Raw genomic sequence first — 18341 nt, 5'->3', positions numbered from 1 at the left:
GGTGCTGAAGGAGCTGACCTCTAGGCTCCCCTGCTGCTAACATCCTAGAGTGTCTGAGCACTTCAGGTTTTCACATGTGCTTCACACCACGGGGACCACACATCCCCTCTGCCTCCACAGGCCACCCTTCACCACATCCTCCAGCCAGGAAGGGCCCGTTCAGGCCCCAGGATCTTGGCCCACACTCCCCCGCCTCCTTAGGATCAAGACTGAGTTCAGGCTTGGGGCCATCACCAAACCTACCACCCCAGAGGCCTGGGTCTCCTGCCTCCCATAGATCGCTCACTAGTGGAAAGTCTCCCACCACCCTAAAGGTCTCCTGCTCTGTCACCCACCACGGAAGTGTTGCCTTGGCATTCTACAAACACAGGGAACACGCGCTAAGCGCAGACCAGGGGACCAGGAGACAACCAGACAGTCCTGCACCCGAGACAATAAGACAGAGGGTCTTGGCAGACCTTCACAGTACAGCGTCATCAGAATGTGATGGGGCGGCTCAGGGGCCATGTGGGCACAGAAAGGGGGCAATGGACCTGAATGGGGGTGGGAGGCTGGGTGGCGGGGTCCTGGAGAAAGTGACATCTCAGATGAGATCTGGAGGGTGAGCAGAATCGACGAGGCTGGGGGAGAGACTTCCCAGGGACCCGGGCAGCATGTGTCACTGCTCCATGGCAGGGGAGCATGCCTCACTCAGCACAGGCAGGTGGAGGTGAGTCAGTGGGGCCAGGGTGGGGAGTGCTGGGGGGCGAGGGAGGATAAGCAGAAGGGGTGCAGGCCGGGGAGGGCCTCAGAATCCACCTTGGAGCCTGCAGGAACCTGCGGGTTAGGTGTGCTTTGGGTATGAGAGGGAATTTATAGAAAAGAAGTGGGGCCAGAACAGCTGGAACTCACCCCAAAAGACAGAAAACGTCCTGCAAAGAGTTAAGACCCAGTGACACGTAAGGGACCCAAAGAGAACACAGTGTGACTGCCACAGAGGGAGGGGTGGGGTGCCTGCAGGCATCAGGGGAGGTAAGTTTCATGGAGTAAGAGAAGACATCAACCAACATTTTATTTCCAAAAAGTTATCCATCTAAGAGTTATCAAGGGCTGTGTGCCCATCACGGGAGAAGCCTTTTATATACACTATCTTTAATTCTTCAACCACCCTGGATAGAAGTGATGAAGAGGACAGAGTCAAATCCAAACTGCCCGTGGGGCCCCTTGCTGTGTGACCCTGGGAAAGCTACTTAACCTCTCTGTGCTTCAGCCTACTCACCTATTAAAGGAGAATGAAAATCATGTCTGCCTTATAAGGTTACTGTGGAAAGCATCAAATTAAGAGACACATGTACACAAGTCTCCAGCCCACAGTGAATGCACTATAAATGTTAGCTCTTGTGGGTCCCATCTTGCACATGACAAGACCAGACAAGACCACAGCTGACTCCTGCCTGCTAGCAGACCATTGTCAGCAGAGAGCCTGACAGACAGTGACGCTCCAGGGTTTGGTTCAAAGACTGCAGACTCTGCGGCATGTCAGGGAGGCACATCCCTGGGGGACAGGGCTGCCCAGTGAGGTGGCCCCAGCTTCCACTAGGCCAGCGCCAGCTCCTCAGACAGGATGACCATATTAGGAAGGAGGGCACCCATGAGGCCCACGGAACTCTTGGGGGGCCTTGCAAGCAGTCACCCCAAAGTATGAGAGAGACAAGGATCTGCAAACCACAGGCTCTGAGGTGGAAACAACCCAGATGCCTCGATCTGCCCTCCCTGCCCCAGTACAGCTTCAAGGCTGGGAAAGGTGTGAAGTGACCTGGCTCCAAGGCCCACCCTGGTGTCCCTCCCATGCAGGTGTGTGTCTCTGAGCAGTGACAGCGTGGCGGTTATGCGGGCAGGTTCTGGAGAGAGGCCGTTCAAGTTTAATCCTGGCAATACACTTGCTGGGTATTATCCTGGGCAAGGTACTTTCCCTCTCTGTGCCTTGGTGTTCTCGTGGATAAACAAACAGGGTTTATTACAATAGCAAATAAAGTGGGGAAAACAACCACACCCGCATTATTGGGTTGTGGTGAGAGACAAATGGGTCCACATGCTTGGAGCATTTAGAACTGTGCAGGCACAGGGGAGGCACTCAGGAAACACTGGCTATTGTTATCCTCTTGGAAATGACCCTCTGGAGCAAGCCACTGGGCTGAACTTGTGAGTGTAACCTGGGAAGGATGACGAGGCCCTTCTCAGAGATAACAAGCATGGGCTGCTTCAAAGGCTGGGACAGGCCGTGCATGTGAGCTGGCGCTGGTGTTCTGTCCAAACCCTAACTGAGCCCCAAGTCTGAGCCACGCCTTGTGCTGGGTGCAGATTCAGAGGAAGGGGAGCAGCAGACAGGCCCCTCTGAAGATCCTTCAAGAGAGGGTGGGCATCTTAAGACAGTGGTGGTTATTGGGTTGGGGGGGCTCCTACCTGGGGAGGTCAGTGAGGCTGGCTGAGGCCAGAGTGGGCCGCTCTGTTCTGGAACCCTCACCAGGCCCGGCAGGCCTTCAGGGCCTGGAAGAAGCCAGACCTGACCTGGGTCTACACACCCAGTACCCTGGGTGATGGGGGGGGTCAGGCGCTCGCCCTCTCCCACTGGGTCTCTCCAGCCCCAAGGCACAAAGATTCTGGGTGGAGGGGGCTGAGAGGAGCCCAGGAACAAACAGATGGCAGCGGCCGTCTGCAGCAGCCCCCTCCGAATGCCAAAGAGGAAAACAAACCTCCCCGCCACCGCTCCATAAACCCTTTCCACGGGAATAAAACGGAATCTTTATCACAGGCCTGTAATAACAGCCCTATCACCCACAGGGAAATCTGCCTCCAGTGCTTGCTGGAATTCAACCAGCATTGGGCAGGCAACAAAATTCACCTCTGGGAAATGACACTAAGCTGTAAGAAGCAGCCGGCACACGGTGCAAAGAATACCACCCCCACTAATCACATGAACAATAACTAATGAATACTAACTAATAACTAATGAATAATTCATCAGCCACTAAGCATGTTTCCTAAATCCCAGCCACTGTGGTTCAGCACTTCACAGGCACCACCTCATTTAATCCTGTCTCCTCCTGTCTGCTTTCTATTATTATCCCCATTTTCCAGATAAGGAAACTGAGGCAGGAGGTGTGAAATGATGTGGCTAAGGTCACACAGCCAGCAGCTGGTGAGCCTGGGCATTTAAACAGCATACTGCACTGCCTCCCACAGGCCTCAGTTCAAATCCTGAGCCTGCCCTTTACTCCTGGGCAATCGTGGGGCAAGGCCCATTGCTTCTCCTCAACTTGTTTCCCCCCACAACCTACCTAGGCCTGCCACACACCCTACCTCTGCCTGCCACTCACTGGCTGTGTGTCCTGGGCAGTTCACTCAGCTTTTCTGTGACTCCACTTCTCATCTGGAAAATGGGAATATTTACCTGCAAATACTTTACAGGTTTGGCTGAACAGTGCATAGGTAAACCGGGCAGTGGGGTTCCACGGCTCTGGCTGGCAGCCGTCACCCAGGTAATAATCCCTCTCCAATAAAAAGGGGTGACAAAAACCGAATGGGGGCAACAACAGAAGCAGGGGACTCTGACAACGCCTCCCCGCATTTCTGCGGATGGTCCGCCTGCGCCCCACTCACAGCAGTGCCTCTGCTCTCAGACTAGGGGGGTCCCCTGAAGCCCGGACTTGCTCGGCCGGTCAGTGGGGATGCACCTGCCTCTGCATGGGATCTAGAAACACCACGCTCATCTCCTCCACTCAAGGACCCCCAGAAGGCTTTCCCTGTCTGCCTGCTCTCTGGCCACATGCCCACCCCGTACGCAGGTTCAAAGCACCCTCCATTTCACACCATTTACAAGGAATGAGCTCTCCCTCTGCCCTCAGCTCACGAACAATCTCACCCTGAAATCCACGCAGAGAAAAGGCTGCCAGAACACAGGAACTTTCCCCAGAGGCTCATTTCCCACCTTTGAAGCTCACCTGGACTAGAACCAGAAATACGATTACTGGTTCCAGGAGCTCTTTTTGTTTTGGCTATTACTTCAACCAGCCCCTCTTGAAAATGAGCTTTGCACCCCTTCTTCTTCAAGACCTCGTGAAGGTCTTTGCTTACCTGGAGTCCATTTTACCCCCCTTCTCTCGCCAACCAGGAGAACACTCAGGGAGCCCACCGCTGCCTACAGGAAACAGTGCCTTGCACACACACTCTCCGAGCCCGCCTTCCCAGCCCTGAGGGGCTGCTCTCCAACCCTGTTTCATAAATGACACCAAGTGGGGGTCCCAAGACCCACTTTGCCCCTTCTAACCTTCCTGCCATCGCCACGCTGTTCCCTCTGGACCACTTGTCCTTCCAGTGCCATAAGGCCAAACTCTAAATGCAGCCTCCCCCGGGAAGCCTTCCCAAATCTCTGGCTGGCAGGATCCCCCTCCCCTGCACACCCAGCACTCTTCCTTTCCCTTTCACAGAGCACGCATCACATTGTACTTCATGGCAAGTACCACTGAGGCTTCTCAGCTTGCTTCCCTGGGGCTCCTCACCCTGGGGAAGCAGCACAGGGTAATGTTAGGATGGAGGGCTTGGAAAGAGACAGATCTGGCCTTGCCCCTGAACACCACCGCCTCCCAGCTGTGGGACCTCGGGCTTTGTCCCTGCTCTGCTAAGTATCATTTGAAGGTCCAGTGTGAAGACTGATTAGGAAAAAAACTCATTCTACCTCACACCCATTAAAATGGCTACTATCAAAAAAACAAAACAACAAGTGTTGGCAAGGATGTAGGGAAATCAGAACCCTTTCATACTGTCGGTGGGAATATAAAATGGTGCAGCTTCTATGGAAGACAGCCCCCAAAATGGTGGTTCCTTAGAAAGTTAAAAATAGAATTACCATCTGCTCCAGCAATGGGCATATACCTCCCAAAATTAACAGCAGGGTCTCACAGAAATATCTGCACACCCATGTGCAGCACTATTCATAATAGCCAAAAGTTGATATAACTCAAGTGTCCACTGGCAGAAGAGTAGATAAACAAACTGTGGCATGTACATGCAATGGAATATTATTCATCCCTAAAAAGCAAGGAAATACTGCTACAAGTTTTGGAGATTGGTTACACCCTGAACATGGCAGTGTGAATGTACTTAATACCACTCAACCGGACACTTCGAAACTGTTAAAATGAAATATTTTACATGTTTTTGCCACAGTTAAAAAAAAAAATACTCAGAGAAACTTTAAGCCCACCAGCATGTCCCTAAACTGGTTCTCCAAGTTTTTAAGTTGGAAGGGCAATGGTGAGCCCCACCCCATCAAGAAAGAGCCCCAAGGTTTCAGGCCTGGAGACCTGCTGGCCTCTAAGGATGAGGACACTGTGGCAGAAGTACAGGTGGCAGAGACAAAGAACCTGCTTGTTTCTCCTGGAGAATGAAGGGTTGGGCACTAGCCCTCAAGAGCACATAGTGGCTGTTGTTCAGATCACAACAAAAATACCAAGTTGGGCAGCAGATGGCCACATCCTCTCTGTAACTTTGCAAAGAACAATGCATACATGGGTCTGATCAAACAGGACTTAGAGACAAACCCAGCAAACATTTATTGAGGGTCTACCATGGACCAGGCTGTCTGCTAGTTGTTCTCATTTTAATTCAGCTGTTCATGGAATAAATACTGAGCACCTGTGCTACACCAGGCCTTGATCCAGGCACTCACTACAGGTGGACCAGCGTACAGGACCAAGGTCCTTGCCACCATGGGGCTTACAAAACGGTGGGGAGAGGAGGCCCTACCATTGTCTCCATATTACAGAGGAGACTGAGGCTCAGAGAGGCTTTGTAACTTGTCTAAGGTCACACAGCCAGTGTGAGCCAGGTTTTGAACCCAGGCAGCCTGGTTCCAGTGCCTTACCCTCCTTGCCACACTGATGCTACCCCATTTAATTCCCCACAACACATCTGTTTCAGCCTCTTAAAGCTGCAGAGGCTGAAAGTAAGCACAGAACTGGAAGCTGGGACAAGAAGCCACTCTGTGCTCTGCTGGGTTTGCCTCTGAGGATGTGACAGTGACTCGAGAACAGATAGGTCTGATTCCCAGGAATTTACATGTTCTTCCCTCTGTCCCTTCCTTCAGCCTCATGGGACTGCTCTCACACTTTGGAGGGAGAAGGGCATTACTAGGAAACTAGAAACAGCTTCAGTGGACAGCTTAGGGATTTTCAGGGATAATTTTGCTTCATGTGAGTTTTAATGTCACTATTGCCCTGGGAACTCGTTTCCCTAGAAGGCGTGTCTCTGCTGAGGCTGGGGTAGGATTTCTGAAGTCTGGCTTAAGGAGTCTGGGGGTCTGGTGATGGCTCTTGGGAACATGAGATGACGGGACCCAGATGCTGATGAGAAGAGAACCAGAGCCTGCTGGGCCCCAGGCCCCGGGAGCCAGAGTGAGGGCCCCAGGGACACTGCTCTCCAACAGGGGGATGGGGTTTCCACACTCCATCAGTAAGAGGTGGGATGGGGAGAGGAAAGACACTTCAGCCCTGAGCTGAGACGTGTGGAGGACAATCTGGTGTGGTCCAGAGTACTCCTTGCCTCCTAGGGCATCTGGGACACTCTCAGAGCAGGGTTCTCTCAGCCTCTGCCTTCTGCACACCTATGTAAGTCACTCCAAGACTTTCAGGGGGCACCTTATCTGCTCTCATCCCTGCCACCCACTCAATTCCAGAGACAACATCCTGCTCTCTAAGCCTTGAAGATGCAGGCTTGTTCCCACCTCAGGGCCTTTGCACGTGCTGCCTTTGTTGCCTGGGATTTTTCACCCCTAGAATGGTATGCGGTGGCTCCTCGTTCCTCTCTAAGCCTCAGCCCAGCACTCATCTCAGAGAGGTCCTCCCTGACGACCTCATCCGAAGCAGTGCCTCCCTCCACATCACTATCCCCTCTCCTGGTTTGATTTCATGCCATCAGCCTTCATCACCTGAATTATCCTGCTCACTTATGCCCATTTCTTTACCATTGTCTCACTCTTCCCATGACCTCCAAACTCACTGGAAGCTTCCGCAGAGCAGGGCCTCAGTTCTCTACTCCCACCTCCCACAGCAGCACCAGGCAACCATGGGTGTTCACTCATGGGTTGATCTGCTGAATGGGTCCTGGTTGCCACAGAGCTCTTTTGAGTCTCAGATTCCTCACCTGTAAAATGCGGACAAGGACACTGACCCCACTGGGCACCTGGGAGGATTCACAGAGATGCTGTAAGCACAGAGCCCCACACCCAGCTCAGCAGGCAGCAAGCTCTCGCGTTAATTACTGCTCTAAGCGCTGTGCCCTACCCAGGGAGGGGAGCTAGAGAAATAGATAAAGCAAGAGCTCTGGCCAACCCTGGAAGGCTGGCCTTGAAAACGACCCAACGGGACAGGCACAGGCCTTCCTGGGGGTTGCCACAGGGCAGCGCGGGCTGTGGGGAGGGGCCGACCCAGCCCTGGCTGCCTGGAGGCCCCGGCAGGCCCTGGGGGCTCCCACCCGCTCTCCCCGCTGCCATCTCCATCACATCCTGCATATTGACATTTGAACAAAGAACACAAAACACATTAAATAAATGCTACGGTCTTATCGACAGGAAAGGGGAGCTGAGAAAGAGTCTCCAGGGGGAAGGTGCTGGGCCGGGAGCCCCCAGCTGCGTGGCCTCGGGGCTGTCAGTGTCCGGGTCCCAACACCAGTTACAGTCTTGGTCCAGGAGCAACAGGGGGACATAGTACAAACAGCACCCAGAGTGAAGTTAAAAAACTTAGGAGACCATCTCTTTTTTTAAAGAAACAGTCAAGGTCTGGGGGGAGGAGGGCTTCGCTAGGGGCACCTACTAATGCCCCTGTCCCCCCTGTTCAGGTTACAACACCCCATGGTGCTTTGGGCGACAACCCCTCCCCGCCGGACCCTAGTTAGGTGGTTCTGTCAAAGTGCCCAGCCCTCCCTGCCAGCCAACAGGGTGTGCTCCTTCCCCAGAATACGAACCTTGAGGGGAAGGTCACAGAGAGCTGAAATAGTGGGAACCCATTTCCTCCTGCAGGCTGCACCCCAAGTTCCTCAGCTTCAGTTTTGGAACTGCCCACACTCTTCCAGTAAATTCTTACTTTTAGGTGACCAGGACCAATTTCTGCTCTTTACAACCCAAGTCCCACACTGAAAAGGTGCTCCGTGGGGCCTGGAGTGCTGGCAGCTGGGTGGGGCCATGCACCTGGGTCTGCCCCACTAAGAAGTTAATCTCTAATTTAAAATGAAGCTCTGAGCCTCCTCTCTTCTCCTTTCATTCTAAGGGCTAGAATGGGGACCCGGCATGGCCCAGCTTCAACCATCAGAAGGGGCAATATCCTAGAGGATGGGAACACAGGGAATCTGGCTGCCAGAAAAGAAGTGGAACAGAGCAGCCCCTCCAGCCTCAACCGTCCTCTCTGATCCTATGTCAGGGAGAATCTAATTTAAATCACAGTCTTTGGGCTTCTTGATTGCAGCAGTTTAGCCTACATTGTAATCTACACTGCACAGGTCAAAAACAAAACACAATGAAACCCTTCAGTAGTGATTTGAGAGAGAGAAGAATGGAGCCCCAGCAGAACGAAGCCCCTTCTTCCCGCCTCTAAGAGGCTTCCCTGTGCCGGGTTTGGCAAAGAGAATGGGGTCACAGGCCAGCCTTGCCCCCAAGCCCTCCGCCTCCTGTCGGCAGGCCGAGGCCAGGGCAGGGCAGCTCACCTTTTTCTCATCCCCGCCTTGCAGGAGGTGCAGGGTGCTCCTGCAGTCGCCCTCGTGCTGCCTCAGGGCGCCGCTGTGGGGCTGGGGCAGGCCCGAGGGTGGGGAGATGCTGCGGCCCTGCGGGTCCACCCAGGTGTAGATGTGGTTGGTGACGTAGCCCCCGGGGATGCGCCCTGCCGAGTACACAGACAGCACCAACTTCTTAGAGCCCTTCAGAGCCTAGAGAGAGGGATACATGGGTTAGCAAGAATGGGTGGAGTGAGGACCCTCACCGCACCCCATTACCCAGAACTGGCTTCGTCTCGGGCCCCACACATGGAGAAGGCCAGCCCCTCAGCCCCCTTCCTTTCCTAGCCCTCAGTTTTGCCCTATGGAAATGAGGACATCTGTCTCATTCTTATCTTAAAGTGGTCCAAGCACAATAAAATACGATCTGTCGGCATAACTGTGTAGAAATGAGTCAACGCAGAAGGCTTAAGACCACAGCCTTAGGAAGACCTGCTTGGCTGGCATCTGGGAACAGGGATTCTGAGTGTTCCCATCATTCCCTAACTGATAAGGGGGCTCACCATGCCTAGCCTATTCGTGCAAACCATGTGGGGGTCTGGAATGGGGTACAGGCAGAGGGTGCCTACGTGAGCAGCCCCCAATAAAACCCAGGGCACTGAGTCTCTCATGAGCACGGCTGACCAACACCATTTACACATGCTGTCACGACCCAGTGCTGGAGCAGCTAAGCTCATCCCGTGTGACTGCAAAGGGAGAGGACCCAATGCTTGCTTTCTTGGGGCCTGGTTCTACAGACCCCATGCATGTACTCACTATGCTCATTTTTCTCTTTTACTGTAATAAATCTTAGGTTCGAGTACAACTATATGCCGACACTGTGAGCCCTCACAGAACCTGGGCGTGGTCTCAGCGACCCCAATAAAATACCAGATGAGAGTCAAGGGGAAAAACATTAATAATAACCATAGCTTAACCTTTTTAAAGGGCCCCTATGTGTCAGACACTCTGCTCTCTACCTGACATGCTTTAACCCATGAAATCAGGCTTGTAGGGAGAGATCCCATTATTCAGATGAAGAAATGGAGGGAAAGTCTGACCAACAGCTAGTGAGAGACTCCTTTCCTATAGCAATGAATTTAGAGTGTAGATCCCACCCTTCCACATTTCCTAGTCTGGGCTTGGGTGGAATAACCACAAGGAGAGATGAGTCCAAACTCTGTGCCCTGGGTGGAAGTGGAGACTGGCCATGCCGCTTTCCCACAATCCACTGGAAGCTGAAACGAAGCTGTTTATTCAGGGAGACAGTCACTTAGCACAGCAAACGCCCCCTGACACTGGGGGCTGTTTGAGTAAATGACAGGATCTGCACATATGACAGTTTATGCTGCCGTTAGAATCACATTTTAAAATCAGGACAAAGTGTTTGCAATGCCATGGATATGTGATGTATTTTCATGTTTAGTGGGGTCAAAGGATACAAATCACCTCTTATGGTATGATCTCAGTTATGCTAAGAGAAAAATTACACAGGAAAAGAACCACAGTGAGGAGTGATGGACCAGGATGCCAACAGTGCTTCTTTCTGGGGGGCAGCATCATGGGTGGTTATTACTTTATTCTTCCTGTTTCCCAACATGGTCCAAACGTTTCAGAATGAGGGTACATTGCTTTCAATATCTGATAACAACAATATGCATAAAAGAGGGAGAGGATATTTGGCCCTCTGGATCCCCCAAGCTTGTCTGAATCTGCCATGCACTCGTTTCTATTGACTCCCCAACACTCTTAACAGACCAAAGGGACCACGGGTGGAGCTTTCATCGCCAGGGAGGAGCCCTGGCTGGAGGGGGCCTGCCCAGGACACACTTGACATTTGAACCGCTCCTGGAGGAAGAGTGAGCTGGGAGGCACCGGGTCCCTCAATTCCACAACCAAATGCCCATCCCCAGGGGAAAGATCATGAGCACATGGCAGCTCCCCAATATGCTGCTTTCAAAAAGCATTTCTGAGATGAGCAGGGGAAGGTGTACAGTGTTCTTTCAGCATTCTCCAGGACTCCCCTGACAGAACAGTTGGGCAAATAAAACTTCTGTTAAGTTTGAGATGCAGGATGGAGGATGCCAGAAACCAAGGGGGGCTTTTATGGAGCACCGTAGGAAGGGGGTCACAGGGCACAGGCAGTAGGAGCAGAAGCCTCTGAGGCCACCACACCCTCCAGTCTTACTGATCCTCCTTCCCTGCCTGCGGCTCCCTCCTCCAGGATGGCTGCTCCAAAGCTGCTTCCACTGGGCTGCGGCTTCTCTGCACCCTCCCTTGGCAGACCACAAGTCCGAGTCCTATTCATTGGAGAAGGGATGGCTGAAGGCCTACTGTGTGCTCATCCTGGAGAGAACTAAGTGGCCCTATCCTCCTAGCTCCTGCAGCCTGGTCAGAGACAAGGCTTTGCTTAGCACGTGGTAGGTCCCTGTGATGCTTGCAGCCTGGTGACACAAGGCTTCACCCGGCACACAGTAGGTCCTCAGAAAAGCCTGGTTGACCTAATTGGGTGAGAAAGTAAATATCTGGCCCCCAAAGAAACCATAACATTCACAGGAATCATCGGGCAGCCACCTTACTTAACTTGAATTTGGAACAGAGGAATTCAAGTGGAAAGAACATAAATTGTGGATTCAAGCAGAACTGGATTTAAGTCCTACTTCTGTCACTTGTTAGTCCTAAGTTCTTGGGCCAGCAGTTTCCTCTCTCTCAAAACAGCACACGTGGAAGAAGAAAGCCCACTTCTCCAGGCTGAGTGGATTAAGCGAGTCAACGTGCATGAAATCCAGAGCCTTCCCACACAGCAAGAGCTCAGCAAGTGTCAGAGCCCACCCCCTCCCTGTAGGGTCCGCACTGAGAAGGCAAGCCAGGTATAGAAAAGCTTTGTCCAAGGAGTTCAAAGAGAAAGTGGCTGAGAGAATGGAAACCAACATGTAGAGCATGATTTGTATTCTGCATTGCTGGCAATAGTGGAATTCTCTTGGTCAGTTCTATAAATAGGCAAGCAGCAACCTTGAGAATGGAGAGGAGGTTAATGCCTTTGATGAGAACACCACAGAGAAGGCCTGGGAGTCACTGAGTCTCTCATGTGCTGCCTGCCCCCAGTATTCTGCAGTCTGCAAAATCAGCCCATCTCTGGAATCAATTGCTTATTAGCTGTGCCACCTCACACAAGTCACTGAACCTCTCTGTTCATTCGTCTGTTTCTCGCTTATAAAATGAAGATAATAATTCCACCCTTTCTTCAGGTAGAGGAGTATTATTAGCACAAGGCCTGTCACTTAAAAATTCAGTAAGCTATGGCTGAAAACAAAACATGTGAGGTCTAGGAGGCATCCACTGCAAGAGTCATCACAGTCCTATGCCCCCATGGGTGTTGTCACGTGTTCACGGGTGAAACTTGACCTAGCAGCTTGCGTGCATTCCACCAAGTCAGACCACAGAAAAACCTCAATCAGACCCAGCACATGGTATGGCGAAGACACCACCACCACCACCATCACTATTCAGGCAGTGTGTTATGATTACGGAAACGTAAATTACACGCATATGTCTTCAAACTTAGTAACTTGCTACTTGGATTAATGCTCTCAGGAAACAAATGTGCCTCACTCAGCTCTTCAGAGCTGACTCTGACACTCCAAATCATAGACCAGGTGACATAGATCTCTGCTCAGCAGAGGATTGAGAAATAGACTGGACATGGCCACAGCTTAGGGGGGCTGCAGGATGTGTTAATGCTGCAGACATGCATGTTCTCCTGGGTTCCAAAGCATGCACCAAAGTGCAAGCATGAAGCGGACCCCACAGTCACAAGACTATCAGACTACTGTCCTGAGGGGCATGTGCACAACAAGTGTTCAGAAAAGTTTCAAGTAAGGACACATAATGATGTGAGTCATCCAGCTTATTTCAGGGCACAGACCTCAAGAAGTAAGGTTTTCTCTGCTCAACCTCAGGAAAGGGAGCTGGTCTAAGACTCAGGTTCAGGTTAGTGATCAGGAAGAGGGAAAAGGATGATGCACCTTGCTCAGCTGGGGCTTTGAGCTCAGACTCACTGGGCACCAATCCTGCCCCTGCTGTTGACCTACTGTGTGCCACAGAGCAAATTACCTACCCTCTCTGTGCCTGTTTCTGCACTTAAAATGCAACCATTGTAAGAATTATTCAGATAATGTAAACTGCCTATTTAGTACCTGGAACACAGTCGGTACTAAATGCATGTGAATTCCCTTCCTGAGTCTACCAGTTCCTCCCAAACACAAGTTCCAGAAATTTTCTAAACCACTCACTACATGGACACAAACGCATGGGCAACTCTGGGCCTCTCTCTCCCAAATTCCCTTATCATCAGAAATACCAGTCTTCATTTAATCCACAATTCCTCCTATCTGCCCTGCATTTGACATTCAGCCCCATCCTACCACTGCCAGGAAGCCTTCCTAGACTGTGACTATGCACCCAGTACACGACTTTTATGTTTTCACCTATCCTGCAGGCTCTGCATCACTTTCATACATCTGTCTCTAAGGCGACAAGACAAGTTTCTTGAGGCATTTGTCTTTTTTGCATGTTCTTTTTTTCTTTATAACCTCTCCCTGCTCCTTCTCATGGACTTTTACCCATTTATTCATTTATTCATTCATTCATACTATAAGATATTTACCGAGCTTTCTATATGCCATGCAGCCCCCAGGAATCTGTTCAGCTGAGGCTACAGAAAGAGCAGTGCCCTAGATGAGGGCTCAGGCAGCCTTGGGTCACCACCCCACGTTTTTCCACATTCACGCAGTGTACACACCTCACACACAGGCAGAATTTAGAAACAGAAGCAAAAAGACGGTGACTAAGAGCCACAGCTCTGGAGCCGGGATGCAGCAATTCCCACATCCCAGCTCTGCTCCCGGCAATGGCAATTCCAGGCAAGTGACCTCCTCAGTCTGTGTGCTGGTTTTCCAGGCATAAGATGGGATAATAGTGGCATTATCTCTCAGGGCAGCTGTGAGGATTAAATCAGTTAATATACATCAAGTGTTTAGTGCCTGGCACACAGGTGAGAGCTACAAAAGGGTTAGGTATTATTATTGAGAGAACCCAGAGCGAAAGTCTCAAGCCACCATCCACAGCAGCCACTGCTCCTATATTCTGGTGTCTGTCCTTCCTGGCTTGTTCTGTGCATTTTATAAACATGTGCATGTACATATACAAAACTACTGTCTGATGTTTACACAAATTGATTCATATTTAACATTTGTATTGCCTTTTTTTTCCAGCTAAAAAATATACTTGGAGGATCGTTCCTCACCAGTCCAATGACATTCAGCTCATTTTTTTCCACACTCCACTGCATTCCCTGGCAGGGATGCACAACCACTGAATTCCCATGCTCCTACTGCTGGACATTTAGATTTTTTCTTGTGTTTTGGGAGAATAAATAAAGCTGTGATAACATATTTTTATATGCATCTTGGAGTACATGTGTGTTTAATTCTCTAGACCAAAGAAAAGTGCAATTCCTGAGGCAGTGGGCAGTGTCTTTTTTCATATGAAACCAGGTCCCTCATTGTTGTAGTTCCTCAGGCTACCTCCAGGGGGTAGCACTATGTCATGTGGGCCTATGGGAGAAGGCCTGAAAATACCCCCATCCAAGGGGGCTGTGGATGGGACAGGGTCAGGGGTTTTCAATGATCTTTTCCCAAAGCAGAGCTCATGTTGGTGCAGGAAACCATCCTCTTCATGTTTTCTTCCCCAGCCTCCAGAAATCTTCCAGTTTAGGTAAATCTTGGCTCTACCTTCCAACTTCATGTGGTGACTAAAATAGCACAAAGCACCAAAATAAAATGGTGCCTTAGGAGAGGAGTCCTGTTTTTTTGGTGAAAGGTATATTAACTAGAAAACCATTGCCAAAGTTCCATCTTTTCCTAGTTGTGAGACTTTAGAATTAAAGTTACTTAAACCCCCTGGGCCTCAGCTTTCTCACCTGTTAAATGGGACTATTAGTGCCTACCTTTATGGAGCTGTCATGCAGACAGAGTGGGGACTGGTGAGATAATGTACACAAAGCATCTTGCACCGGGTGTGGTGCCCAGCAGATGGTGGTTAATACTATTGTTAACAGCAAAATTACAGTGATGACCACATGTTTTATTCTTCCCATTGTACAGATGAGGAAAGAGCCTCTGGGTGGTGGTGAAGAGTGTGATGCAAGTTCACAAAGACGATAACAGGCAGGGCTTGGATTTGAATCTCGGATGCTCCAAATTCATGCCTCTCTTACCAAAGGTGCCAGGGGACTCAGACAACACAAGACTAACCCTACGTCTTGGTCTCACAAAATGGACAAAGAGGGGACATGGGACCTACAGGCTGTAAACAAGCAAGAGCCCCCGGACTCTTGAAACCACAGCTGGTGCCACGTGCAGCCACATGAATTGGAAAGACCCTCTCCATTCAGCCTCACTTTGAAGGAGAACAGAAATTGGCTATGGGAATGGTCTAGCCCAGTGACATATTTTAATGTCACGAGAAAGTAAAGTCCTAATTAGTGCTCTGTCTTCAGAGCTCCTTCCTCTGAACCACGTTTTTATCTGTGTTAATTACTTCTTACAGGGTTCACTAACTGCAACAGCTTCCCAGCCTCCAAAGTCAGTCTCTGCAGGGTGGCCAGAGCATCCTTTTAAAATGCCAGCGGACCCTATCCCTGCCCTGCCCCAAACTTTCCCACTGCTTCCCACGGAAAATGCAAACTCCTCACAGTGTGCCTCAGGCCTAAGGGGATGGCCATGCTGCCATGCCAGCCTCATCTTCTGCCCCTGTCACCCAGCCTTTCTTACATCAAGTGCTCCAAGCTGTTCCTCATCCCTAAAAATACGTCTCTCAACATTATTTTATCTACATCTTTCTCAATAGACAGAGAAGGCAAGGAAATCTGGTCTGGTCACAGATGTATCAGCAAATATGAAAGACAGGAGATGGAGGGCAATTCCACATGAAATGAGAGACAATGAAGAAATGTAGTTGAAGTTGCCTTCCTTCTAAAATCCACTGCCTTCCTCTTGAAACTGACTGCCAGTGAGGAATTTTACCTTTCTTGAAGTACCCATGAATTCTCTAGAAGAACTGAAATAATGTATTAGTTTCTCTATTTGCCTTAGTTGCTAGGAAGCTCACAATTCCACTTAAATACGAAATACTGTTCCTATTAAAGACACTAACACACACGTATACACACACACATACATGCTCTTTCCAATATGGCTTCTGATCTCTCTGCCTTTTTCATGATGTGCTTTTTAGGTTAAGTCGCTTAATTATTTTTGAAGTAGAAAGGAGTATTTTAAATATATTAACAAATAAGTGGGATATATAGAGGCTAAAAAGGGTGTTAAATCACATGGGAGGGGCTCAATAAAACAACTGCCAAGTGGATAAATGAATGCTAAAGTACATCACAAGGATTATACATCTTCTACATGGAGTTGGAGGCAGAGATATTTGTCTCAGACACTTAGGCAATAACTCTACTTTCTCATCTTACCTCTCCCTCCACTCCCCAGAAATACTTTGCTGCTGGTGACTGTCATCTAAGAATACATGTCATTTATAAACATTCCCTTAAACAGAAGTCCAACAATTGTTAGTCTATATTCTTCTAAAATGTTGACATAAGCAAGTAGTTGTATGTTTTAGAACTCACTGTATCTCAGAGAACAGTGGCTTCATTGTAGTATCCCTGACATCTGTGTGCCCATCAGGGGCCCAGGATCTGGGGCAAAGCTTGCCACAGTGTGGCCCATCTGCTCTGGCTGCTTGTGGACACCTTCCCTCCTTGAGCGGCTGTACCCCAGGGAAAGCCAAATGGACTGCAGAGCACCTGTGTGGGCGAGCCCACCCAAGACCCCCTTCTCTGAAATGCAACTCAGCATAAGGCTCATGAAACAACAAGACACATATGCATGAAGCAAAAATGAATGGAAGCAGGTAATTAAACCATTGAGGGAATGTGAACGCATGGGGATAAAGGCCAGGGGAGATGGCAGAGAAATGATGCTAGTTAGGACCGTGGAACAGCCGTTATTTTCTTTTCTCCTTTTCAGTTTTCTTTCATGCTATTTCCATTTGCCTTTAATTTGATCCTTACAAAGTAGATTTAAAAAAATCAACTCTTCATTCCCTCCACTCTCTTGTTTATGAGGCTGACCTTCTCCAACAGCTCGGTGTGAAGATACAGAAGGAAATTTTTGCTCCAGTGCTGGGAACACCAGGATCCCAGAGGCTAGAACCTGACATTTTAAAGCCCCTGCTCTTCAGTTTCATTGTTCCTACTGAATGTCTTAGCATGTTAAGACTGTACAAAAAGGAAAATACAAGGATCAAAGACAGGAAAAAAATGTCCTCAGGGATGATGTTATGAGAAATTTGCAAGAAAGCAACAGTGACCATTCCCTTGCAAAACAACTCACAAGATAAAGACAGAGCAGCATTCAGAAAGATATTGATTCCTTTTTAATACAATTCTTCAGTTATCCACTAAGCCTGGCTTTTAGTCTCTTATAATTTAAGTAAATTGCTTTACAGATGTTCTTTTAAATTTTGTCTCTTTACCCTTTCCTTTTTTTCTTTAAGGAAGATCTAACAAGATTCTGGAGTCACAAATACAATCACCCAACATGAGCCTTGATGGGTTCGCAATGGAGTATTTTCTTATCTGGAATCAATGTCCACAGCACATCCATCCATCAGGAAAATCTGACTATATCCATATCATTTTCTCAGTCCATGAGCGGATATATGGCTGAGTGGTATTCTGCTCGAAGACTCTTTACATTCCTGTCCTTCAACACTTACTGTGCATTCTCAGTTAACAAGGGATGGGCTTCCAACTTAACTCACCCTCAGACTGAAGAATCCAAATTCAAGGTGGATGAACCCACCATCTCTTAACGACTTGCTATTCAGAAGATATGATAAAGAAAAAGACTGAGAGATTTGGTGACATGGAAATGTGATTAAATGGAGCATAGGACATCAGTAATTTACATGTGTATATATGTATATATGTGTATATATGGATTATATATGCTATATATTAAGTATGTTATACAATTTATACAGCCACACAAAACGTATATATAGCTACACAAAGGGATTCAACTTCACTATTTAAATTATGCAAATTAAAATAGGATACTTATTCGTCTATCAGATGGGCAAAAATGGAAAAGAAATATAGTATCTAGTGTTGACAAAGCTGGGGAAAAACGAGGCATCTCATACACTGCTTATGTTGGTAGGAGGGGCTGTAGAAAAAACAAACACTTTCCCAAGAGCGATTTAGTAGCAGTTACAAAACTTTAAAATTCTGCCTATCCAAAGCGAATGCCACCTCTAGAAAGACAGCCCAAGGAATTATTAGAAGTGCTTAAAGATTAATGTGCAAGGATGCTTAAAGCAGCAATATGCATAATGGCAAAAAAACAAACTGTCCAACAGGAAGAAATTACTTAAAGCATGCACCACTGCTATGATATATTACACAATCATTAAAATCAGGTTCTAGCAAC

General features: G+C 49.0%; 1 protein-coding gene across 8 annotated transcripts in view; it reads right to left on the bottom strand.

Annotated features, from left to right (window-relative positions):
• Positions 1-18341, bottom strand: part of WHRN (whirlin) — an 83968-nt gene that overhangs the window by 52607 nt on the left and 13020 nt on the right. For all 8 annotated transcript variants that reach the window (XM_037027444.2, XM_037027446.2, XM_037027443.2 and 5 more), the window contains exon 2: positions 8734-8952. In XM_037027444.2, the coding sequence (XP_036883339.2) occupies positions 8734-8952 (219 nt within the window). The remainder of the gene's footprint in view (positions 1-8733; positions 8953-18341) is intronic.

This window comes from Manis javanica, chromosome 2 (assembly GCF_040802235.1).
Source record: "Manis javanica isolate MJ-LG chromosome 2, MJ_LKY, whole genome shotgun sequence".
NCBI lineage: Eukaryota > Metazoa > Chordata > Mammalia > Pholidota > Manidae > Manis > Manis javanica.
This window is presented reverse-complemented; position numbering and strand designations above follow the sequence as displayed.